General features: G+C 43.5%; 1 protein-coding gene across 2 annotated transcripts; it reads right to left on the minus strand.

The window, feature by feature from the left end:
* Positions 1 to 754: 754 nt before the first annotated feature.
* LOC117426691 (unconventional myosin-Ih-like) lies at positions 755 to 24,476 on the minus strand. Of its 2 annotated transcripts, none has more exons than XM_059032965.1 (31): positions 24,343 to 24,476; positions 12,511 to 12,672; positions 11,162 to 11,277; positions 10,866 to 11,064; positions 10,421 to 10,501; positions 10,106 to 10,285; positions 9,322 to 9,420; positions 9,059 to 9,172; positions 8,886 to 8,957; positions 8,596 to 8,715; positions 8,110 to 8,177; positions 7,691 to 7,796; positions 7,385 to 7,465; positions 7,155 to 7,246; positions 6,901 to 6,995; positions 6,678 to 6,724; positions 6,499 to 6,579; positions 6,303 to 6,408; positions 5,989 to 6,220; positions 5,800 to 5,876; positions 5,572 to 5,640; positions 5,356 to 5,440; positions 4,632 to 4,791; positions 4,108 to 4,191; positions 3,729 to 3,822; positions 3,193 to 3,248; positions 2,715 to 2,850; positions 2,202 to 2,272; positions 2,000 to 2,097; positions 1,656 to 1,755; positions 755 to 1,397 (listed from the first exon to the last, which is right to left on the minus strand). In XM_059032965.1, the coding sequence occupies exons 1-31, from the start codon at positions 24,352 to 24,354 to the stop codon at positions 1,371 to 1,373; spliced, it is 3,120 nt and encodes a 1,039-aa protein (XP_058888948.1). In that variant the 5' UTR covers positions 24,355 to 24,476; the 3' UTR covers positions 755 to 1,370. The 2 variants fall into 2 exon arrangements, with proteins under 2 accessions (XP_058888948.1, XP_058888949.1); XM_059032966.1 differs by lacking the exon at positions 24,343 to 24,476 and adding an exon at positions 15,505 to 15,533.
* Positions 24,477 to 25,447: the final 971 nt, after the last annotated feature.

Raw genomic sequence — 25,447 nt, forward strand, 5'->3', positions numbered from 1 at the left:
TGTGTGTAAAATGACGTGAAGCTTGTAGCTCTTGTAGGGGCCCCTGATAACTTCCACTGGCTACCGTGTTGGTGAATAAATGCATGCTATGGCCTATCACTTATCTGGTACCTGTATTCAAGCCATTTAACATTTTAGTATTACAGTAGGGGAGGGGTTATGAGGTTAGACATTAAGAATATCCTTCCAAATTTACAATAATGACAAAGTAACATGGCACGTGCTGCAACAGTGTTGACGGCCACTAGAGGGCAGAATTACATAAGGAACAATAGGAACAGTTAGTCATAGAAGATGGTCACTTCTACATATAGTATACATACCCCCTCATTGCAAACACTTAGTCAAGTCAGGGTTTTCCCACTAGATAGACTATTCGCATTACTGTGTTTCACTCTGCTGAACTGCAGTAGAAAATAAAAATGTTTGAATCAATACTGTACTTCATTCCAGGCTTTCCCAGCGGAATGTACGTTTATTTTGTTAGATACAAATCTGTATTTTTACAATCATTATAAAAACTACAAAAAAAAACTGTCACTTTATTTAGCTGTGCACAAATAATAATAAAAAAAGCTTAAACTATATTTATAAATATTCTGTGTGTATACTTCACATGTACTTGTACGCTAATAAAATTTCTCCAAGACCTTTTTTGTTGTTTTTGAATTCATTTTATTTAAACATGGTTTTATATATATAAAAATGTTATGGTACATATGGCTTCAATATCACAAAATAATAATGAACATGATGAGCAATGTCCAACAAAGTAATTCAGGCAAGCTTGTGGAATGAGTCTCTTCTGGCCACATACAGGAGGAAAACTTAAGAACAGCAGAAATCAGCACCAGCTAATTAAAACAGTGAGCTAGTTCACAATAATCTTCTACACCTCCAATTCAGACCGTTCTGGGATGCACTGCAGAAAGCTGTAGGTTCAAGCAGGTACTGGTATTTAAAGTTCAGACAATATTAACAGCGTAGCTGTGTAGAAGGCAGTGCCAAATGCACTAATTGGTTTTAAAAAGTATCTATTTTTGGTACAGCCCTTATTTTTAATTTTAAGTAATTGTTGCAATGCATTCTGTGTTTTGTGGTATACATACAGAGTACTAATAGTTGTCCTATTTTATATCTTCAATTATACAACAATCAGACGCTGCTCTCCCACTGTTTTCTATAGGGGTGGGCCGTTTTATTTTAACGGAATAAGAGATGATGCCAATTAAGGACTCCTGTTCTAAAAGCACTGCTTATTTGTACTCTGTAAGAATGAAAGCATAGAGAGAAGAACACAGAGTGTATAACACGCAGCACCTCTGTACACTCAGTCCAAGATATGTTCAGAAAAGCAGACTCATAACAGGTCATCGAGACTTTGTTCTTGGAGATACCTGGGGCAAATAAAAAGAAAACCAAGCATTTCTTTCACGTCTTAAAAGAAACCTGCAAGCTGCATTAATTTGAAAGGATAATGGTATTTATTTAATAATAACTTGAATCTGTCCTTTTTTTTTTTTTTTTTTTTTTTTTTGGTGCTGGGACCTAGATTGCCAACAAGCAGGGACGAAGGTGCATAATATCCACGGTCCTCAAGGTCCATTACAGGCTTTGCAAATACCTTGATATACAATCTAATACATCTCGCTCACCACCATCAGATGCCCATTCTTTGCCTTGTAGACCATTGGCTCCTGCCCAGTGCTGAAGTCAATAATGCCTTCCTTCCCAGGCTGGATGGTGAACTTCATGCTGGGAAAGAAGCAGATTGAATTAGCTGCTTCATTCGTGTGCAATATATTTCTTTATGTTTCTTTCAAGTCCCTAAATCCAAATAGGTTGTAAAAGAGTCCCAAAACCACAGAGAGAAAGCAACAGTACATCCACATCCAGTTACATGAAATTGACAGTAATGCAAATTCTAGCCGTGCTGAAACAGATGATGTCCATTTCCATAGTGCTCCACACACTACAGGTTGAAAAGGTGCTTGCTTACCTGCCCTGAACTACCTTTACGGAGTTTTGTTTGTTGGCCAACACACACAGCTTTGTCACAGTCTCAAACACGTGATCACACTGCAGGATCACATCGCCCTGGAATACAACAGAGTGCAATTCAGAACATACTGTCCTCCCAAACAAAGACACAAACTGCAAGCAATAAATCGTTTACTGCTAGTAAAGATCCAGGCTCTTACTTTCTGTTTGTTTTCCTCGCAAGGGACGTGAATTACGAACACCCCGTCACTCAGACTGCTGACAGACACACCTGGATGAGCAAAGAGCAGGACAACTTTAACAGTAAACAGATAGTATGTTTACTGATTGCAATTCAACTTCCACATGAAAATCTTGCTGCGATTTTCAACACGATGGGGCACTGTGGGCCAAGTAGCACATTTTTAAATACCGGTAACTATTAATAAAAGGTTTACTAGGAAGTGGTTTTAGCCATGACATTCAGATTTTTTGGTTTTGCACATCCCTAAAAGAGTTTGATCATTATTTAACCCGTGAACGTTACCACAGGATTAAAAACTTTTATTTTCTACTGACGTTTCTCAACTGATGAGTCTCCCCAACCCCACGTGGTGTCATCATTATCTCATTGCTGCTTCTTGTTTTTTTCAGTTTTTACAGCTCTTATCGTGAAGCTCAAACTGAAGTGCTTGTGTGGTACAGAGGCAGTTCTGTGCAGGGGTCCCCTTTACCCTTCAGTGTGGCGTACTCCACTCGCTGTTTGATCTTGGCTTCCTCTACCATGTACGCTGCCCCCTGGGTGAGAACGAGCTGCCGCGGCCGGGGCTTGTACCCGTTCCTGTCATACTTCACTACCGGAGTGCCGTACTGCGTGAAAAAACACACACACACACACACACATACACACACACAGTGAGTAGGACAACTAAGGTACTTGGATATACTTTGTGCATGACCTATTTTCTTACAGTATATGTGACATCACGTCTGAAAAGACAAATGAAACTTTTTTCCCAGTAATGACCGCGAAGTGGCTTATTGGATGGAGAACTGAACGGCTGCATGGAAGGTTCTGTATTCCAGCCACACACATGTTTGTGTTGATCTGAAAAAGCAGGCATTGGTTGTATAATCTGATGCCGCTTGGCATTGTGTTCCGAGCTTCAGACGCTGTCAGCTGTCATCCCCTTAACCACATGGCTTAGTTACCTTGATCCTCTCGTTTCGAATCATCTGCAAAACCTTCATGTTTATTTCCTGTTCACCTGAATGCAAAAACAGCAAGTATACAATTTAGTGCAGGGATTTTTAATTTAAAAAATCATAAATACGGTATAATGCAGTATTTTGGACACAGTAAATTTCTAAACAAAGTATAACTGCAAATTGCACTACAAAAATATTGTGTCTTTAAGCATCAAGAAAATAATGAGCAAGCTCTAAAAAAAAAAAAAAGGATATCACCTCTCTGTGTCCCTGGTGTTCCATATAAATGGAATTTCTTCATGTTGCCATTTTTGTCAATCCATTTTCTTACCATTTAGGATTAGCAATATAAACTGTCTCCTTATTGTTGTGTTTAAGATAATGGTGATAATCCTAAACTATATTAAAAATATCTTTTTGCCTCTGTTTGTAAGGATGGAGGCCATCATTTCAGAATGTCTTCACATTCTTGTTTTTTTTCAGTGTTATTTATTGCATGTTCTGCAATGCAGGAGATAAGGCTTGTTATTCATTCTTACTGAGTCTGGTGTCAATGAAAGGTTTGGGCACTGTCTGTGGATAGCCCTCTTTCTTCCCTTTAAATATTGCGCTGGTCACCACTTTCAGCTGCAGCTGTGGAGAGGAAGTCAAATTATATGTTTATTCCTTTTCTTTTCATTGGTAGGTTAAAAACATCTGCGTTTCTCTCATGATAAATGTGCACAGTCATTTTCCCATGCTCTCACACTTACACTATGCATTTACCATAGTTTGCCATGTTTTTTTAATATGCTGGCCATACCTCTCTGGGCTTCCCTATGCTTTATTACACTTTGCTGTGCTTTTACTATGGTAAGGGTTAACACCATTTGAGTTCCAGTCCTGCTTGATCATGCTCCCTCCTCCCCTCGTCCTTACCTGTGCTTTGCGCGGGGCGCTGACCCCCCTGACGTACCTCCGGACCATGGTTCGATAGCAGATCTTACGCAGCATCTCTGAGGTCTGGACAGACAACAACAAGGACTGTCATTGAGCCCCGAGCCCTGCTGCAGAGTCTATTAATTGCCTACTTGTTTGTGGCCCCTGCTGGCTCCCCTTCTCAAAGCAGCTTGCCCCTGTGTCACTATGTGAGTCAAGCAGCACAGCCACACCGCTACAGCCCGCAGCACAGCAGTGTCATCTACAAGCTCTTTGTTACACTGATAGTGTTTTCCAGGTCTTATATTTTCACTGTGTCTCTTCCTGCTGGGATATTATTAATATAAAGTATACTTATAGAATTCAAACTATAATTATAAGCCATACTTTTTAATAGGACTTTCTTTCTTTCAAGCACAATGGTCTGTAAGAGGGACATTTTGTGATGGTCAAAAATGAAATATTTTCTATGGAAATGCCTGTGTCACAGACCCTTGTCTTTCAGATGATAAAGACGACCTCACCGTCTCCATGACGGCCGGAGGCTTGAGCCAGGTCTTGTCCAGGACGTGTTTGGGGAGGTGCTCTCTCAGTCTCGTCAGGTAGTTGTATCGCACGAAGTTTAAATACTCCGCGTTCTCATCACAGAGAGGCTGGTTCCTGTACATGAAACCTTTTATAAACCTGGCAGGGGGAAAAGAAAGTCAATTCCACCCAATAACAGTGCAGTCTATTGATGCAGAGAACAGCAGGCATTGGAAATGCATTATCCAGACACCAATGCACCGCCTGCTATACCAAAAGAAGCAGGCTCCATTCACACAGAGGCGTCTTTCTGTTACTCAACACAGTCAACTACCAGAGATTTCATTTTAGAAGCCCAATATATATACATATAGTTTTGCTCAAAAGAGCCAACTTCCCAGCATTACTGTATGTTTAACATACTTTTGTCAATGAATATATATCATTAAATTGGGATTTGGGATTTCATGACTTTGACATTTTTTTCTATAGAGTAAGCATAAGGTAGAATTATAAGAAACTACGAGTCATGTAGACAAACGTTTCAGCCCCTGTCTTCTTCAGTGTGCTCTTTTCAATCCCAGAGTTCTTCAGTGTGCTCTTTTCAATCCCAGAGTTCTCCAGTGTGCTCTTTTCAATCCCAGAGTTCTCCAGTGTGCTCTTTTCAATCCCAGAGTTCTTCAGTGTGCTCTTTTCAATCCCAGAGTTCCGAGCGCTTCTTACTTTTTAATGGTGATGACGGCCCACTCCCTCTTCTTGCGGTTCCTCCTGGCCAGCACTCCTCTAAAACACGTCTCGATCTTGATGGCTACGGGACAGGATTACACAGCTCTCTCAAACCAGCCTCTCCACACCACTGTTCTGTGTTTATCATCAGAGGTACAGTCTGCTAAACGTCTCCTATCAATGTGAGAGCTCTTCACCACAGCGTTCACTCACCTGCTTGTTTCTGCTTGTGGTACTCCCCCTTCACCCTGTACCCTTTATACTTGGCTTGAATCTTCGTGGCTACAATGTAAACAAACAGGCAGGGTAATGCAGACTTAGTGCTATTATGAGCCCTATTTACAACACTCTTTTAGGACTGCTTTCTGTGAAGATTATAAACATAGGTTAGGCTCTCTAAATGAAAGAACCAATAAAAGTATCAGTAGTAAAAGCCCCTACCCAGCTCATTCTTGCAGATCTGAAATGCATCTTCGGTGGCGAAAAGCGTCCTGGGGTATCGGATAAATATCTTCGTTCTGAGTGTAGAAAACGAAACAGAATCTGGAATTACTGAATTACGGCATTACGTTGAATATTTAGTACTATTCCAATACAATACTGTCCATCTCCCAGCCCAGAGCTTCTCACCTGCCCAGCTTGTACTCGTCTGGTTTGTAGCCAATGTACTTGACCAGCCTCTCGATGCCCTCTGCAGGCGGGCCTCGCCAGTGCGGCCAGGTATCGGGGCACAGAGACTTGTACCTCTGCAGAAAGATCTCGTACCGCCGCCGGTATGCAAAGCCAGCCCGTCTGACCCGCAGGTGTTCCATCAGACCCAGATACTTCACCTGGTGCCGAACCAGCACGTCATCAAACCGTCCTGAAAGACAGAGAGAGAGATCAGAACAGGACTACAGTACAGGCACCCTGTACATCCACCTCTAACCCAGTGCCAGCCTCACCTGCCTGCTTGCCATCGTTGGGTTTCAGACACCGCACGTAGGAGGGCTCCTTGGCCGTGAGGATTTTAATCAGCCCCACCAAGCTGCTCTTGAACTGGGTGGCAACCTGCAGGCACACAAACACACTCTCAATCACGCCATCCTCCGAGCACACTCAGGCACGGCCTCCCTCTCACTCTCTCTCTCTGGTCCTTACCGTCTCGGGTCTCTTCCTGCTGTCCAGCTCCGAGGGCATAAAGCACTGCTTGACGATGAGATTGCGGGATTTGCACATCACCTGCAAGAAAAGGACTGGTCAGCGCCCTGTCAACACTGCCAACAAGTCAGACAGACGGCCAGGCAAATGTATTCATGCTGTTAGAATCATTTTCTTACCTCTTTGATATTTCTGTACAAGAGATCGTTGTTTTTGTCCAGAAATCCTGTCGCAGTGATAAAAAGAATACATGTGAAGAACCGGTAAAACCTCCAGTGCTCAATCACAGAACTTAATAACGAACTATATCCAAACTACTGATGGGGAAGACCGTTTCTAAACAACGCTCCCTGCACCACTGTATACCGTTATACATTGCAGATGCATTGTGTTAGTCCTCACCAATGACGCAGTAGGTGACCTCCCCAGCGTAGTGTAGCAGCCTGAAGTCTCCTCGCTCTAGGGTCTTGCGTGTCTTCTGATTCGCCAGCTTGTGCCTGGAGACAACGGGACAGGGCAGGGTTAGGGGTCAGGTGAAAACGAAGCACCTCCACAACAACCAATAGGTTCTTCATCAATGCTGCATGAAGAACTGTCTCTGAATGTCTTAACACAGGCATTCATTATATCTCCCGTAGCTCTACAGCAGTACTCACGTCACGAAGTGGGGGTGATTCCCCACCGTCTCCTCCAGCTTCTCCAGGAATGTCAGGTCCGTGGCCCCCCCCAGTCTCAGGCACTCCTCGTCCTGGTTCACAGAAAAAAAAAACACACATTCCGGTTTCTGGACTGGACTGCTGCCGCTTACTTAGCTAGACAGTGCAGAGGAGCCCACTGTGCAAGTGGAACTGTCCTGTGATCAGCACCCTGCGGCTCGCCGGCTTACCAGGACTGAGATGATGCCTCTGTATTTCTCCTCCACCAGGTCACAGATGATCTTGTTGTTGAAGTACTGCACTGGCTCCCACTGAAACACACAGAGAGGGGAGCAGAGCAAAGAGATGTTTAGAGCATATTTATACATGCCTGAATACGTCAGCCACACACATCTTGTTCCCTGAGAAGTCCTGTTCCTGAGTTGGTGAATGGAAGTACTCTGGGTAGGTGGGATTTAGACAGGACGGAATTGAAATGCTTTAAGGACATCAGGGTTTAAATCAAACCAAAGCAACATCAACAGCAGTGTAGTCACCTCGATGCCCTCCGTCTCATACTCCTCTTGCTCTGACTTCAGGGTGAGCTGGATGAAGAGCTGCTGCAGCTTCTCGTTGCAGTAGTTTATACAGAACTGTTCGAAACTGAAACACACAAACAAAAACCTACTGTTTTACCGCACAGTTCAGTCAAGATTCCTGCCGGCTACACAGAGACTAACTTCTAGTAGGATATTTACATAGCAAACAGTGCCCCCTTACTTTCAAATGGAGTAACTGTTGCAAGGATTTTAAAGCAGACACCCCCTGGCTGTTAGTAGTCATGGTTATTGTATCTTTAATTAGATATGATAGACACTGGTCCACAGATATACAGTTATAAATATATAAATGTGCTAGAATTCCAGCTCAGCTTGTGATATGAGAATAGGCAGATCACAGGGTGAAGGGTCCGTACCTGTTTATATAGAACACTTCAAAGCCATAAATGTCAAGCAACCCTATCACTGTCTTCCTGCTGGGATCCTGAAGTACAGAGCAGAGAGACACACAGTCAACAGGGACACACGGACTAGAGCAACCCGCAATAAAGGAGCAATGTGACGGGTAACACCAGCACTGATGTCTACACCTCACCAGCTCGACTTTATACAATGTTAACATCTTGCTGCTGAGACATCTCTGGAATACACAAGCTAGAACCTGAGAATCTAGTAATGCAAAGAAAACAGAAATCGTGGATTGGCCTGACCTCATTTCTCTAACACGTATATACTCCTACGCCATCTGGAGACATGTTATTTGTTCACCTCAACTTCAAAATGAAGTCTTACATGTGCCCTGGATCATGGTGGTTCTCCGCATGCCCAACCTCAAAAACAACGAGTGATGCCATGGAAGAAATGAAGAAGCTGCATCTGCGTGGAGGCTGTCGGGCCCTTACCTGGTTCGCCAGAGACTCATTGATCTTGTTGACCAGCCACGTAAACGTCCGTCCATAGATTGCTTTGGCCAAAGCGTCTCTGGCATAGTAGGCCTGATCTACATTCAAAGGGCTTAGAACCTGGAGGAAGGAATCAATCACAAATTACTGCTACCGTTTCTCATCAGGGAGATCAGTTCCCACGCATCTCATTTCTAAGAATCTTTTGCCAAGATGACAACAAAAAAGGACCCCAACCTAACATGTGGACAGAGCCTCTTTGGAAGGGTCACGATGCAGTCACGTCTTACCTCCTCTGCCCTGGTTTCTATCTTCCTGTGAGTGAGAGCTTCCTGTAGCACCAACACCGACACCCCCAACAACTACACAAGAAAGAGCAAGCAGTCAGAGGATCCCAGCTGTATGCATGCCCCCAGCTCCCTGCCAATCAAACAGCTGTATGGATTCTCAAGCGCAGATTTACCTTTGAAATCCACCGCACCTCTGCGTTGTTACCAATAACGGCGGATCCCTTATTGTCTGCATCGTACTGAATGTTTCCCAGGTGAAGGACACTGGCAATGATCCCAAAAAGGTGCTTTAAAGGGAAGGGTCAGAGAAGAAACTGTTAACCCACAGACCCAATCCCCTGCTACTGTATCATCTAGTCTTATTTTGTTGGCTCTCAGATCCCCTGTACAGAGTTTTTTGTACATACATTTCTAGTTATATTTCTGTGGCGCTCACCTCAATGTCGTTTTCGTTGAAGTCAATGACGGAGAGGGCTTTACGCACTGTCCTCCAGTTACTCTTGTCGTTGATGGAGCTCACTTTGGCACATTCACCCTGTCAGTGGGGAGAAAAGGCAATGCAGTGAAGCAATGTGTTAGAAACAACAGAGTATGCAGCAAAACCTTACTGTGTCTACCTGTACCAACAGCATAGAGAAGTAACACCAACCCTTAGCAGGTATGGACATTACCTTCATCCGGTAACAGTAGAGGCATAGAGGCAAAGAAAAACCCTTATTTGTGCCAATGTACCAGGTAGCTGTGGTGCTGTGTTTAGTTCTCACCTGTGCCAGGTAGCTGTAGTGCTGTGTTTAGATCTCACCTGTACCAGGTAGCTGTAGTGCTGTGTTTAGTTCTCACCTGTACCAGGTAGCTGTGGTGCTGTGTTTAGATCTCACCTGTACCAGGTAGCTGTGGTGCTGTGTTTAGTTCTCACCTGTACCAGGTAGCTGTAGTGCTGTGTTTAGTTCTCACCTGTACCAGGTAGCTGTAGTGCTGTGTTTAGTTCTCACCTGTACCAGGTAGCTGTGGTGCTGTGTTTAGATCTCACCTGTACCAGGTAGCTGTAGTGCTGTGTTTAGTTCTCACCTGTACCAGGTAGCTGTGGTGCTGTGTTTAGATCTCACCTGTACCAGGTAGCTGTGGTGCTGTGTTTAGTTCTCACCTGTACCAGGTAGCTGTAGTGCTCTGTTTAGTTCTCACCTGTACCAGGTAGCTGTTGTGCTCTGTTTAGTTCTCACCTGCACCAGGTAGCTGTAGTGCTGGCAGTTGCGCTCCAGCCCCAGCCAGCGCAGCAGCTCCTCTTCGCCCCCCTCCACCAGCTGGTAGAAGATGTGGAAGTTCCTCTCTCCGTGGTTCTGGTGGACGACGCGCGACTTCTCCAGCAGGTAGCTCAAGATGTGTCCACCCACTGCCGCCCCCTACCGGTAGAATAAACAGCCGTATGGGGGTTTGTTTCAACCAGAGAAGAAAGATTTGTTTTGAAACCTGTAGTGTGAGTGCAATATACAGCCCAATGATTGAGTGGTAATAGAATTTATCTGGGTTCACTCTACCTTGAAATCAAACTGGATGTCCATGTACTTCCCGAAGCGGCTGGAGTTGTCATTCCGCAGAGTCTTGGCATTCCCAAAAGCCTGGAACAACGGTAATCAATTACTGGAGAAAATCTTAATAGCAGAAACTTAACAGATTTTAAAATGGTGGGACGAGGTCTCATTTGACCAAATTTACTGTGGGATTAAAAAATTATACCGCTTAAAATTGGACCGTGATAAACCTGGCCCCTTGAGTCAGCGCCCCCAGCCCCAGTCCCAACCCCACCCCCACCCTCATCCCCATTCCCATCCTCAACCCTCATCCCCATCCCCATCCCCAACCCCAACCCCAACCCCAACCCCATCCCTATCCCCAACCCCAACACCAACCCCAACCCCAACCCCAACCCCAACCTCAAACCCATCCCCATCCCCAACCTCATCCCCAACCCCAACCTCTCACCTCGAGGACAGGGTTGGACAGCAGCAGGCGGTCCCGCACAGTCTGGAGCTGTTCTGTGCAGGGGCAGGTCACAGCGTAGTACTGCAGGATCTTCTTAGAGGCCTCGGTCTTGCCCGCCCCGCTCTCCCCAGAGATCAGGATGAAGTGGTTGTTGTACTCCGTCAGCATGGTGCGGTAGGCATTGTCAGCCAGGGCATAGCTGAGGCAATCCAGAGGCAAAGGCAGAATTGACTGCAATATTCTGACATGCTGTTTTAAATGAACCCTTTCACATGCACCGTGCAGGGTGTACTCACAGGTGGGGAGGCAGCTCAAAGAAGTTGACCCCCATGTAGATTTCCATCTGTTTGGGGGTGTAGATCTCCAGGTCCTTGTAGGGGTTAACGGAGACCAGCAGGGTGCCTATGTACGTCTGACAAATCACACAGACAGAGGAAGAGTATTAATAATGTACTGTCGATGTAGGGCAATTGTTAAATTATGCAGTCCACACCAGGTCTTGTTTTTAGTTTTTACATGTACTTTTGTTTTAAGGATTATTGTTTTGTGGATAGTCCTTGTGGATTGTTCACTGTTTTAGGTGCAGTTTAGGTTTAAGTGCATGTAAAATAACCAATTATAAAATCCAAAAACGGAAAGGAAAATATCCTAAACAAAGACATTGCCAAGTATAAATGTGAGCCGTATGAATGGACCAACATTTCATTAAAAATACTACACCACCAAATGTGTAAAGTTTCTAGTCTCAACTGAGTTTTACCTCCAGTTTTAGCCTCCAATTTGTCATTAACTAGCCAGCGTAAACTAATTACTGGGTCTTTGTCTGAGTTGGAGTGTGTGTTTGTTTGTTTGATTGTTTGTAGTTCGAGTCAGAAAGCGTACTTTTCTTTGAGGCTCCTGGCATTGGATGGTGCCTGGAAAACAATGGCAGAGACAGCCAGATGGTCACAGTGACAGGGGCACAGACAAGTGCCTGCTGAAGTCTGGCTCAGTGCTGAATAGTACCTGTCTGATAGTGATTCCCGCCTCAGTTGACTAGGAGTGGTGAGGCATAGCCCCGGCACTCAGGGACCCAGAAGGAGGCTCTGATTATCTGATGCTACTAATGAGGCAGGCTCCCGTAATTAACTCTAGTGACATCATCAGTGTGTCAACCTTTCTGTATAGATCCTGGAGTTTCCCATTCTATACCTCTACCTCTGAATTGTGGTGTTAAGAAGATATATTGCAGCTGAACTGTGATAGTGGGGACAGTACTTTATATTAAATATACAAAGCTCAAGATCAATGGGTAGCATATTTACTCTGCAAGAAAGACAACAGAAAATAGAACAACTAATAACTGCTGGCCCATTCGGAAAAAAACAGCGCCATTCACACCTGCGCAAGGTTATGCAATGCCTAATACAAGCAAAACCAGCATAGGCACATTCCATTAAGAGATCCTTCACACTTTATCACTCAGGGGTGGGTGTGGTGGGGTAGAGTCATCATCAGTGATATATTAATCAAAACTCATTGAAACATCGAAGATATTCAAATTGACTTCTAACTGAAACGTTAAACCCAATGTCTTGGGTTTCTCTGAGTATTCGTGAATGTGGCACTCCTGCGTGCCGCGCGGTTGCGGACGGAGCATATTTACGTAGATGAGGTTCTCTCGGAAGCGTTTCCTCAGGTTGTCCAGGAAGGCTGACTCGCTGGTGTAGGAGTCGAGCAGCACGAAGTCCTGGATCCCGACCCGGTCTCGTGCCGTCAGAGCGCCCTCCATGTTGAGCTGGACCCGGCTCAAGCGCACCTCCGAGCCCTGGGACACAGGGGCAGGGGGACAGGTTAATCTCCAGGGACATGAAGCAATACAACTCAAACCACTGAAGCAACTGGTTGTGACTTTTTAAAGCAATTTGTTACTGCTGTTTCTCTTGACATTAGTAAATAATTGCTTGAAAAGTTGCCAGAAAATGTTGCCGGAAAGTTGTATTTTAAGAGATACACAACACAATGTCTTTATCATAAACTAACGACTTACTTGTACTTCCTTGTGCTGTCTCTTTTATCTGTGATTTATATAGAAAAAATAATAAAGCTGCATTTGGATTTTGCTGCAGGCAACACTAAGAGTATGGTACAGCTATCCTTATAGCGGCTTTTAAAAAACACCAAATCTCACAAACATGAGATGTTGTCTTTTTTGTTATTTGGATAGTGGCGCCACAATTATTATTTAATCTTGGGGAAAGTCATGTCTTTATTGCCTGGAGAGACCAGGCCAGCCCCTCACACTCCCCAGCAGTGTGAGCCACACTGAAACTCACAGCAGGGTTACCTGCTAAGTCCCTGTACACTCCTGCTCTGGAGATCAGGTACCCCTAGCTCTATAATAAGCCCAACAGCAATACCAAGTGCAAAGCTAGTTAGTCATATATCAGCAAGTCGTGGGTTTTGAGCTTATCAATGGCACTACAATGAAGACCCCCCCCCCCCTTTACTTGACTAGCAGCTCTGAAAACAAAGCGTCCCCAGCGTCCTGTTTCCTCAAAATGTATCTGAAGATGTCAAGGCTGCCCGCACTCCCTTTCAGCAGAACAAACACCACTGAAAACATCAGCTCTGTAACCCTTTGAAACCCAAGTGTGCAACAAGTAAGCACAGTCACCTCGGAAAACATTTCTATCACCGCTCTTTAAACCTGACCAGCCAGTGAAGAGGCAATTACAGCAGACTGCTAGAGGAGCATTTTTCTCTGTGGAAAGAAATACAAACTTTCTTTTTGCTACAGTGGAACTAAAACAACTCATGTGGTTTACTAATAGTTTTGACTGCTAGTTTATACTATTATCATTATAATTATTTATTAGCAGACACCCTTATCCAGGGCGACTTACAATTGTTACAAGATACCACATTATTTTTACATACAATTACATTATTTTTTACACATTATTTTTACATACAATTACCCATTTATACAGTTAGGTTTTTACTGGAGCAATCTAGGTAAAGTACTTTGCTCAAGGGTACAGCAGCAGTGTCCCCCAGCTGGGATTGAACCCACGACCCTCTGGTCAGGAGTCCAGAGCCCTAACCACTACTCCACTGATTAGTATTAGTATTAGCTAGTTGCAAATGTTGCAAAAGTGTTCAAGTTCAGTTCAGTCCCACCCTAGAGGGACTTCCCTTTAACCTAATCCTAAAACTGGAAATCAACCCGAAGCGTGGGACTGCATCAGGGCTTCTAATCTCCGGCCTGCTTCCCCGTCTCCGTCTCTGGATAATCCATCACTGTGAACCGGAGCAGAGGATACAGCGAGGAGATACAGGTTCCCTTTCAGACGTGGGAGCTCATGCCAAGCTGCAACCACCGCAGTACCACCCACCTTCTATTATTCCACTATACCACTGAGCTAAAACCACAAACACCCCACGCCCTTTCATACAGTCAGCTGTGGCAGAGAACGTCCCGCCTTGTTGAAAGAAAGAGAAACGGATGCACAACAATAGCTCTGCTTTTGGAGGTCAAGCGATTTGTTTCAACGAGAAGAAAAACAAAACACTGAGGGCTATGTGGGAGGTGCAGGAGGATTATCCTTCACCCCTGGAGGTGCTTAGAGGTCACAGGTGTCTTATGGTCCAGCCATCAGGGGTCAAAAAAAAGGCAGAACACATGTCGCACCTGGGCACCTATACCAACAATATCAAAAAGAGAAGCCATGAACACTGAAGATAGAAGATACCCATAGGGGGTCCATGGCCAGCTTATGCCACGTTCAAAGGGCAGTCAGTGGTTAAATACAGTGCTGCTATTCATCAATGAAAAACATGTAGAAAACCATTGCAATTAATACATTCAATTGAGACAGATATGAAATGGGCCGGCGCAGTGCTAGTGAGGCTGAAGTATAATTTGAAGCGCAGTTTGGACCCATCATACCTGCACTGTAACTGCATTGAGACTGCAGACACTGTACTGAAACTTCTGCTATTACTGTGCGTCTCTGCTTGAACTTATTTCATATCATTGCCAACTGTTTGCAGTTATGTTTAATTACATATTTTATTAATTTCTTTATGATTTAAAGCTGTTTTTCATTGTCAACCTGCAGCTAATAGAATACTTGTATAAGAAGGATGTCTTTGTGTTTTCATTTTGTAAAATTTTTTTTAAAAAAAAGTTAAAACAAGCAACTCATGAAGAATGCCACCTGTGTAAATGTGGTTATGAGAGTCCTTATGTGAAAGCATGGAATTAAAATAGGCAAATAAATACATAAAACACATACAAAGTTACATTTCTTCCGATGCATTCAATCACTATAATGTTGTTAAGAGTTGTTTATTTCGTATTTTGTAACTTTAATGGGTTGAAATTAGACTTCTACCATCTTCTCATCACACAATGCAGGAGCTGCTAGAAATGCAGTATATTTTGAGCTCCTTGTACATATCGCTTGATTGGTTTGCAGCTGCTGTTCTTCACAAGTCACCACCCTAAATAATAAACCTGTCCTATCTTAAAGGTAAATGATAAAAGAATTAGTAAAGAATAATAAGGAATATATTCCATTTACTTTGACTAGATGTTGAGATATAGGAATTATATATATTTGAACTAGAACACGAATCAGTGAAAATCCCCTACCTTGTATATGTGCCTCTCCTTTGACAGTCTTAAAGGGGAACTCGCTTTTCTTATATAAAAAACAAGTCCTATCTTTGACAGGAAACATTGACAGCTGAAGCCTGACAGGTTTCCACCAATAAGAAACCACCAATAATATAGGCAGAGAGAGAGAGAGAGAGAGAGAGAGAGAGAGAGAGAGAGAGAGAGAGAGAGAGAGAGAGAGAGAGAGAGAGAGAGAGAGACTATTCAATTGCATGTTTTCATTGATATTTTAGTGCTATTATTTCATGCATGGTTATTTTGGTAAGCAGAACTCACAGGAAGACCAAGTCCTGCCAGTTCCTAGGGTGAGTCGGTGACTGGACCAAGGGCACTACACTAAACAGTAATGAATCTGTTTAGAATTGTGATCCCCTTTCCTGAGCCTCTTTCCTTGTAAGAGAGATGAAGGGCATGTTCTCAGATACACACACAGGCAAGGTGCTCACTGCGGTTCTGTATTCACTTCGGCTCGGCTCGGCTCGGCTCCTTGACGTCAACCCAACAATGGCTGTGCGCGCCTAACAAAGACTTCCTACCACTTCCTACATCGATAGTCTGCAGCCAAAACAAACACAGAGCTGCTAAAACAGGATACCCACCGCCCGACTTCCGCCCGGACACTGGGAAACCAACTCTATTATTATTTGGGTTTATTCAGAGGTGTTTATTCTCCCTGGAGGTGTCCACACTTTAGGAAGGTCTGTTAATCATGTTGACCTTGTCACTCATCAACTCCAATGATTCAGATGGGGGGCTTGTGTGTTGAAGCAAAAATCGAATTAACAGAGACCCCCAGATCTCTGTATTGTCCTCTATAGAACACTGGTAACCTTACAGTCATTCATTTTTATCAAGTAATTCTACGCTTTCCTGGAAATTACTTTTTCAAAACAGTACTGTTCTAGCTTGGTATTGCTAATAATGGCAGACTGTATTATTGGGTTGTTTATAGCAGATCCATAAGTCTATTCCTTAATACATGTGCTGTGCTGTACATGGCGACCATGTAACCAACCCAAAAACAATGAACTAAAGCACAGTGCTGAAAATGTGCACAAGCGATGCTGTAATCATCCACCTAGGAGCTGTCACTTACAAATCCTTTTATTAACTGTCACTAAATAAGCTCTGGAAGATATGCTGGGACTATGTTCAGTGTGGAAGAAGCTAAATACATGTGACGTGAATGGGGATGTGTCTGTACCAGCAAGCCTGCAAATCGCCAGGCAATCTGAGCCCCCATTGCACCTCCACTATAGTATAACGCTTACAGTGTGCAGACTGTAATTCCAGTTTCAATCACACTGTGGTACAGCTTGCACATTGCTCTGATTCAGCTGGCAGTTTAAAGTCTTTTCACAGTTTATCTGCAGTTGTTTATATAGGTATGCACGGATCCACAGGAAAGCGTTTTACATAAACTGGTGGACTGAATCCAAAAGTCAGTTGTTGAGCGCACCAGATACAGAGCAGAGGGACAGGGGCCGCCTTCCTGTGTTACACTATAGTAGTGTGGGCAGCAGTGTGGAGTAGTGGTTAGGGCTCTGGACTCTTGACCGGAGGGTTGTGGGTTCAATCCCCAGTGGGGGACACTGCTGTTGTACCCTTGAGCAAGGTACTTTACCTAGATTGCTCCAGTAAAAACCCAACTGTATAAATGGGTAATTGTATGTAAAAATAATGTGATATCTGTATAATGTGAAATAATGTATAATGTGATATCTTGTAACAATTGTAAGTCGCCCTGGATAAGGACGTCTGCTAAGAAATAAATAAATAATAATAATAATAATAATAATAATATAGTACTTCCTCTTCTCTCCTGAAGAGGGAGCTCACGCACACCGCGGGACGGCACCCGCTCTGTCTCCTCCAGTCATAATCAACAGCAGCAGCTTCCTCTGTGTTTCAGCACAAGCAAAACTAACAAGTCTTACAGAAAGAAACCGAAGTAATTCACCACGGCGGCAGAAGAGGAAAGCCATTGTGTTCAGGAATGGTGTTAATAGGGGGGGTGTCTGTGACTATTACCATTTGATGCAACCCAGGCAGATGAACCAATTAAGACCAAAGCTGCTTTTTTCTATTTTGTAAAGCGGGAGGGGTGGTTCTGGGAAGTGTTTACATAGCACAGCACTGTCAGCAGCAACAACAGCAATTCAGCACTGAACAAACAAGGTCACGCTCCATTAATTAAAGCACTGTACCAAACTGATTCATGAACTAACAGTTTTAAATCCATCTTGGGCAATAATATCTTTAATGTCTGGCTCTGTGTGTCTGAAGCAGGGTTGGAACAATAATTAATTGTCGTGATGTCATCGATAAGTTGTTCATTCTTGATCATTTATTTCAATAATCGTGTTTCGGACAGTCATCTAAAGTGTTTCTCTCTATCTGTAGAGAACCGATTCAAGTCCATAAAGAGATGCTAGCTGATGTTTAGTGCAATGAAAATGCATCTAAATTAATCCAGTCCCCACTCTACAGCGAGAGAGAACAGCGGAATGACTTTTTTAAAAGGGAAAAGTAGACTGAGAAAAGATAAGGGTGTAAGAGAGAAAGAACTAATAACTAGGCAGAAAGTCTCAATTAACTGGGGTTAAAACATGATTCCATTAAGACAATCCTGATTACAGTGATAATTTGTAGCAGATGATCTGTAAATGAATGTTTCATTATTTTCCAAACCCAGTCTGAAGTCTGTATGTACTGCAGTGCTGAGGGGCCCCTTCCATAAAAAACAAAGCCAAACCAGAATGCCATGTTGTTTTCATGTGTTACACGCAAGTGAAGTAACCACAACATACATACAGTGCATTCTCAATCGCGACAGATGCTTTGTTGGGAAGGAGCTCTAATGAGGCCTGTCCCTCACCATCCCTCTCCATTTGTGAATGATCCCATTGTTTAAACTGTTCCAACTTCACCTGACGAACCGGGAAAAAAAAAATCCCACGACTGCTGTTCTTTTAAGAGCAACAGTTTAGGCGATTCGCGGAGGTCAATCTGGGAGCGAACTCCTGTACACACATTTTCTGTTGTGGATTTCTTTTAATTGCTGATTTGTCCAATGGCGCCGGAACACAAAAATGATTTGGCTTAACGTTTGCTTCTAAGAAGCGCTCCGATTCTCGCATGGGGCCCCTCGTTTAATACCTGCGATTTACATAGAACCCGCGTTTCTAATAACACGATTATTCCAGACAGACAGTGATCTCAGTGCGGAGGGCTGTATAAGAGTAAAGCACTGTTAATACATGCAAGGGGTGCTGCAGGCTGGCACCCTTAGAGATTCCAGCAGTCTCTACTTTATCCACACGTGGGAGTTTTTCCCGAAGGTTAAGGGGGTGAAGTTACGAAACAGTCGCACCTTTGAGTGGAACCGAAATCAAAGGGAGGCACAGCAGTGAGAAAAAATCCCACGACTCAGGTTGTCCTTTTAAAATCAACCCCCAGTTAGCGGATAGGTTTCATGGCTGCCAGTTTGAAAGTGCAAAAGCTTTTATTTTTAAACGGGGTGGGGAGGCGCATCCTTTGATTTTCTGTTTTCTATGTAAAAAAAAAAAAAAACCTTAAAAGATAATCCATTGGATCAAATTGACACAAAGCCCTCTTTTTTCAGTTTCGTAACAATCGCTGTAACTTGTGTGAAAGGCAACTTTTTTTTTTTTTTTTTTTTTGTTCCTTAAAATAACAAAACAAAACAAAAAGGTTTTAGAACCCAGGCTACAATCCATTACACATATTCCTCTGCGTATCCTTTCACTAATTATTCATTAGAAAACATTTAACGTCACTGTGGATTTCACACTGTGCAGTCTGCACACAAAAGAAGGGGATTTGGCCTATTTAGAGAGGGGAGGGCAAGGGACAGATCTCTAATCTGAGAAACTCTCAGAAGGTGGGGTCTGCTCCAGACAACGGACGGACGAAATTGTGCATTTAATGGTCACTGCCCCCCTGCCCATTCTGACACTCATTTACAGAGGAGCTCGAACAATAGAGTCTTGTAATTTGGACCTCATTACTCAGAGCGCGGGCCCTGTTGAGACCAGGGGCTCGTCTCAGAGGGTTTTCTTCCGCCAGTCAGCTCCCGACCCCTCCTGGCACCTCTCCACAGCCTGGCCCTACTTTAAGCCAATGAGACAGGTGAACAGTACCATTAAAGCAGTACCATTTGAAACGTCAGCTTCAATCGCACAAAGACCTGTCGGAATTCACAACCGCTGCACCCCCTTTCCTTTCTCCCCTGCCTCCCCCTTCCTACATGGGAACTGTTTTTTATATGGGAAGAAGGAGGGGGGGGGGGGGGGGGTGGTGAACTGTTTTTATAGCAGCACGTAGTGCTAGGGAAATCTATGCAGGGGAAAAGAAATCCATACCAGCAAATGACTGTACCACATTACAGGGTACTGTGTTCACGACCATCTGTGTATCGATGAGAATCTCCCGGTGCAACTAAATAAATAACATCTTTAACACAAGCCATCTCCTCTCATTCCTGGCAGGTGTGACATTACAGACACTGATTAACAACATTAAGACACACACACCTGGGCTTCAGATGGCACAGCGCTAGAGATTAAAGAATCTGAGGAGGCTATGTCAGGGAATGCAGTCACCCTTACTGAACAACACCACTAGGATTCCTTCTGTGTTTTAATTCCGACAGAACCCTGGCAGACACCAGCATTCCCAGCAGCGGCAGCACAGTGAATCTGGAAGTGTACATGGTAGGGCATTGGTACTGGTGCAGTAGCATAGCAATGCACACCATTGGGAAGTCAACATGTACCACATTTTACCATTCTGACATCCAGTTGTAGCTGCCACTTTGCTACTATTGCTGCTTAGTACAGATCCCTTGCATTGCTGTGGGAGGACCACTGCATTGCCACTGAAGACGATTTAGGGAGGGCAGTTTACATATTTAATAACCAGGATTGTTTTGACCTATCATTAGCACTAATATAGCTTTGCTGTGTATGTTCAGGTGCAGGTCCTGTTGCTGCTATTCGGGAGCATCTGCATCCAGCTAGCATTTAATATCACAGCCGATACCACATTTTCCTTTAAAGAGAAACAATGCAAAAGTAATTAGTAAATACCTCTGGAGTCATGTCGATATACAGTCAGAGCAGCTTCAAAAAGAAGATCTCCAGATAGAATTGAGTGTTTTAGTATCCAGTGTGGAGTGCCATTGTGCAGGAGAAGCTGACCCCTATTGTTGTCAGAGGCTCCAGGTAAGACCCCTTGGTTTACATCCTGACTATCCTCAAGGTAAACTGGCCACCAAGCTGCTCCGTCACCATCGACATTAAGGAACAGTCCTGTAGTTTTATCCCGAGGCTCCCGGTAGCAGTCTAGCGGTCTCTCTCTCTCAGCCCGACTCCTCTGCTGGCACTGAGGCTCATCAATGATTAACGTCAGCGAGTCAGAGAGATCTTGTTCAGTGGTTACCTGTGTGTCCACAGTTTCTCTGTGTAACAAAAGGAACTGGAAATCTTATCCACTCCCTGCATCAAATTACTGATCTTTGATTAGACAGATACATTACCGGCTAATTACAAACTACTCAGTAATGCTCCACAGTGGTGATGTTATTATTGTTTTAACCCTCTGATCATCTTGTGATCTGTCTACAACTTTTAAACCGGTTTAAAACGTGTTAAAAGGCATCTGATTTACCACTGCCATGTATTTCCATCTGTTCTGATACACTCTGAGCAGCGTAGATAAGTGTCAGACTCCAGCAGGCCCCTAATACAGGTTTATTGTAGCACATTTATAGTATCCATTTACCATGTTTGCTGAGCAAACATTTCTAATGGGCGACTTGAATAAGCCTCAATTTTTTTTATAACTTAAAACATTTTGCATGACAGGAATATGATGTTTACATATTTGCACAATACTGAACACCTGATGCAAGATAAGCAGCACAAATATTGCTTCTTGTGCTAATACACTGGGTGTATTGCTATGGCTGTACTATATTGAATGTAAATGAAGGTGTAAGGTGTGAGGTGCTGTGGGCTGGAGCTGCAGTAGTGCAGTGTAGGGGATCGAGGAACACAGCCTCTTTAAAATGGAAACATTAACAGGGGGGTTCACATTACACACTGTCTGATAAAAGAGTTGTTATTCTAGTCAAGAAGCCTCTCTTCTATACGTTCTAAACCAGTGGTGCACAGCTCAGGTCATGGGGGGCCGGTGTCCCTCCTGGTTTTTGTTGTAACCATACCCTATGTTATCTGCTTCCATCTCTCTGTCTTTGTACCTATGTGGCACACTGGGCTGTCATTCCCAGGTATTAATACTGCTAGCAAGCACTCTGTATATAGAGAACACACTGACTGTGGAAGGCTCAAAATAACTACAGCTATTTTTACCTGAGCCAGGGGAGAGGGGAGCCTGCTCTATTCTAGAGACAGCATGTTTAAGGTGGGACGAAGTATTTGTAAGGAGATTCCTCCAGACATTAGTATATAAAGACATATTTCACATTTATAAACCATACATTATTATTATTATTATTATTATTATTATTATTATTATTATTATTATTATTATTATTATTATTATTATTCTAATTGATTACCAAGGTAACCTGTACCACACTAATGGGGGCTACAGTGTTGAGTTTTGCTGCAGATCTCCAGCACTGTAGCTTGACAGAACAGATGGATCCAGTTCCACTGCTTTTTGACCGCACATGGCAGTGGGCTGATTCATAGAGGCAGTTGATTTCTGAAGCTTAAGGTCCAAGTGCACATGTTTAATAATTCCAAATCAAAAGCCAACATCAGTCAAATATTGTTATTGTAGTGACTGGGGCCAAGCAAACTGATGTCAAATGTTAGTGGTTTTACAGCGACTTCCAGAGACAGTACAACATGCTGAAATATGCTACATAACCAGGCAAGACCTGACCACCTTACCATGGTTCAACAACAGCTTTCGGCTGTCTGGTAATGACTAAAGAAGCCACTTAATAAATAATGCTGCAGCCCCTGCACGTTCAGCTGGGTTTATAGCGCTTTACAGTAAATGAAAGGGCTGGGTTGGTCTGTAGCGCTTTGTGTAGGTACAGTAAATGAAAGTGCGACGCCACAGCTTCCCGTTGTACTGGCTTACTGCATCTTAGATTCAGAGAAAGGCGTCAGTTACTAAGTAAATTAGAGACTTCAATGACCTCTAATGTATTTCCCTCTATCCGTCTCTCAGAGAGTAGCTGTGCTGTCCTGTATACCTTTGCTCCCCCCCACCCCTGTGATGGCTGTCCAGCCTTAACAAGCTTTGTGCTACCCACTGGGCCTTGATTTAGCACTGTCCGGCAAATCCAATTATACATGAGTCAGGGGCTGATTTTTCCTATTAAAGATTTCCTGCTGAGTGTAGTACGATGATAACCCAGACGAGGCTGTTCCCACCAGGTCAGTTCATCTGTCATATTAATGGGAAGGCAGTGGAACAGGGCCCTTCACTTACTCATCAATTCCGAGTCCGGCCAAACGGCAAGCTCAACAGTATTACTTCCAGATGTTGCCAACATCAATTCCAGACGCTTCTTCTTACAAGCAGCTTAATTAATCGGATACATCCTTTCATTTCAGTATTAACTTATAGCAGTCCTTGGCAGGGAAGGTTGTGTGCTCTCTCCAGCTTTTCATTACCTTGTGTTTGTCAAGGCCCGTTTAACCTTACAGTGACTGTATGGCACATCAGTTTAGTTTAGTATCCATATGGCAATGTTAGGCATTGAAGAGAATAGAAAGATCACTATCTGCCTCTGCAGGTAAGTGTATGCCATCCCTTTGATTCATTTATGGCAAGTTCAAATTTGCATTCATTCAAACAGTGCCACCTGCTGCCAAATCCTGTACCTCCTTACAACACCCCCCCTCCCCCCCCCCCATAAAAACACTATAGCTGTTATTAACACTCATTTCTAATTGCATTTTACACTGTGTGTCACCAATGATCAAATACTGTAACTGTGATGGCTTTTGACTAAGTTTGCAAAATATTTACTAATATTTCTTTCTTGTTTTCAGCTATGAAAGTGTCTCTGGTCAATTCAGGTCAACCAGTATCCGAGGCTGGGATCAGGGGACAGTCACATAAAACTCAACAAAGAATGTCTTCAATGGAAATAAAGGGGGGCCAGCGACAATATTGGTTTTACTAAGGAAAGGTAAGAAAATTGATTTTAAAACCTTGTTTTAACACAGGCATGTAGCTGCTAGTACTAACCCTATGAATGACAGCAGTTATCAAAAGCTACAACCCCATCTAAAGTAAATGAAAATAAAACCAATGTTACAGTCATACTGTAACACTGTAGATATCTGTCATAGAAATCATTTTTTCTCGCTGCAGTTCCCTGGTGCTGTATCACCTAATGCTTAGATCCCTTGTACTGTACTGTATCAATGGCACTTCTAATAGGCATGTCTAAACCAATGAAGGCACTGCCAGCCAAACACTACATGCTGTATCATTGGTGCACAAAGGATGAGGCAGACTGTATCACATCCAGACATTCCCAGCTCACAGCACTGAAGCTTAATGGCAGATAGATAGATAGATAGATAGATAGATAGATAGATAGATAGATAGATATTGACGTATCAAACACTTAATGGTTAATAAAGTCTGAAATATGTATGTTCTTTTACCATTTACTCCCAGTGCCTCATGAAAAAAGAACCTAATGATCAACTGTAGGTTCAGGGTAACATGAAACCCCGAACTAAATATACATAATACCATAAAGAAACAGAAAGCTGCAAGAACAGACATCCTTACCTGGGACTCCATCGTTTCCTTTTCTAGAAACTGGAACAAAGCCCTGTGGTAAGAATCCTGGGTCCAGAGGGATGGGGAGAGAGCTTCTGGAGATCCAGGCTGCTTCTGCGAGTCTTCAGTTTAGAGGAACAGAGCTGAAGGCGGAGCGGAGATGAGCAGAGCTGAGCCCACCTCACCTCAATCAGTCACCTGGATTTATAGCCATCCCATAATGCTCACTGAGCAGCTTGTTTAGGTGCTGAACACACACGGAAGGTGGCCTATTTTTCACTAGCCTGATTCCCCTGTCGTCTCTGTGCAGGAGACGCTCGCTCACTGACTGCCTTTCTAGTTTCGTTGCCTTTATTAAAACTCTCCTCGCTGGATTAATTGTCGGGTTTTAAGAGTAATTTAACAAATTAAAATATATCAGACGGAGCCGCTGTTTTTTCTAATGAGAGTTTATTGATTACTCAGAAAGACAAACACAGCAGATAGAGAAAACATTACATATCATGTCAACTGATATGGGTCCCCTTGCGCAGTCCAGCACAGAGGCAATGCTTTATGTCTCTGTGGAGTCTCAGTGTTGCTTAATGGTTTGAGCTGAAGATAGTCAGCTAGCTAGCTAGATAGATATATAGCCAGTTGTTTTGTTTTTTGTTTTTTTGCAATGTTAGTGGTCGTTTTGGTGCTTCTGATTTCTGCAGCTCAAATTCATTTTCCCCCTAATGCTGGCTTTCACCAAATTCACTGCGCCCCGAGAACACTGCAGTTGCCTAGCTGTTTCTTTTTCTCATTCCAAAACATTGTGTTATGATTGAGGAAATCAAATAAACCTTTTCAAAAGTCAATTCAGACTCAGAATGCCATTAAACACAATACTAAAGTTTAAGGACCGGTCACATAAATAAATGGCACTGGAGGCTTTTTCCTCTTCGCAGAGGGTACTGGGACCAGAAGCAAAGTGGGGCTGCAGGGTCCTGCCCCTAGTGGACCCTGTCAGGGATTGACACCCAGCACACACAGAAGTGCAGCTGCAGTGAAGCAGCCCTACCGAACCCGCAGTCTCCAGTGTTCAGACATTCTATTGTTCCCTAATCCCTTAATTGAGGGTAACAGGCCG

This window comes from Acipenser ruthenus, chromosome 11, assembly GCF_902713425.1.
Source record: "Acipenser ruthenus chromosome 11, fAciRut3.2 maternal haplotype, whole genome shotgun sequence".
NCBI lineage: Eukaryota > Metazoa > Chordata > Actinopteri > Acipenseriformes > Acipenseridae > Acipenser > Acipenser ruthenus.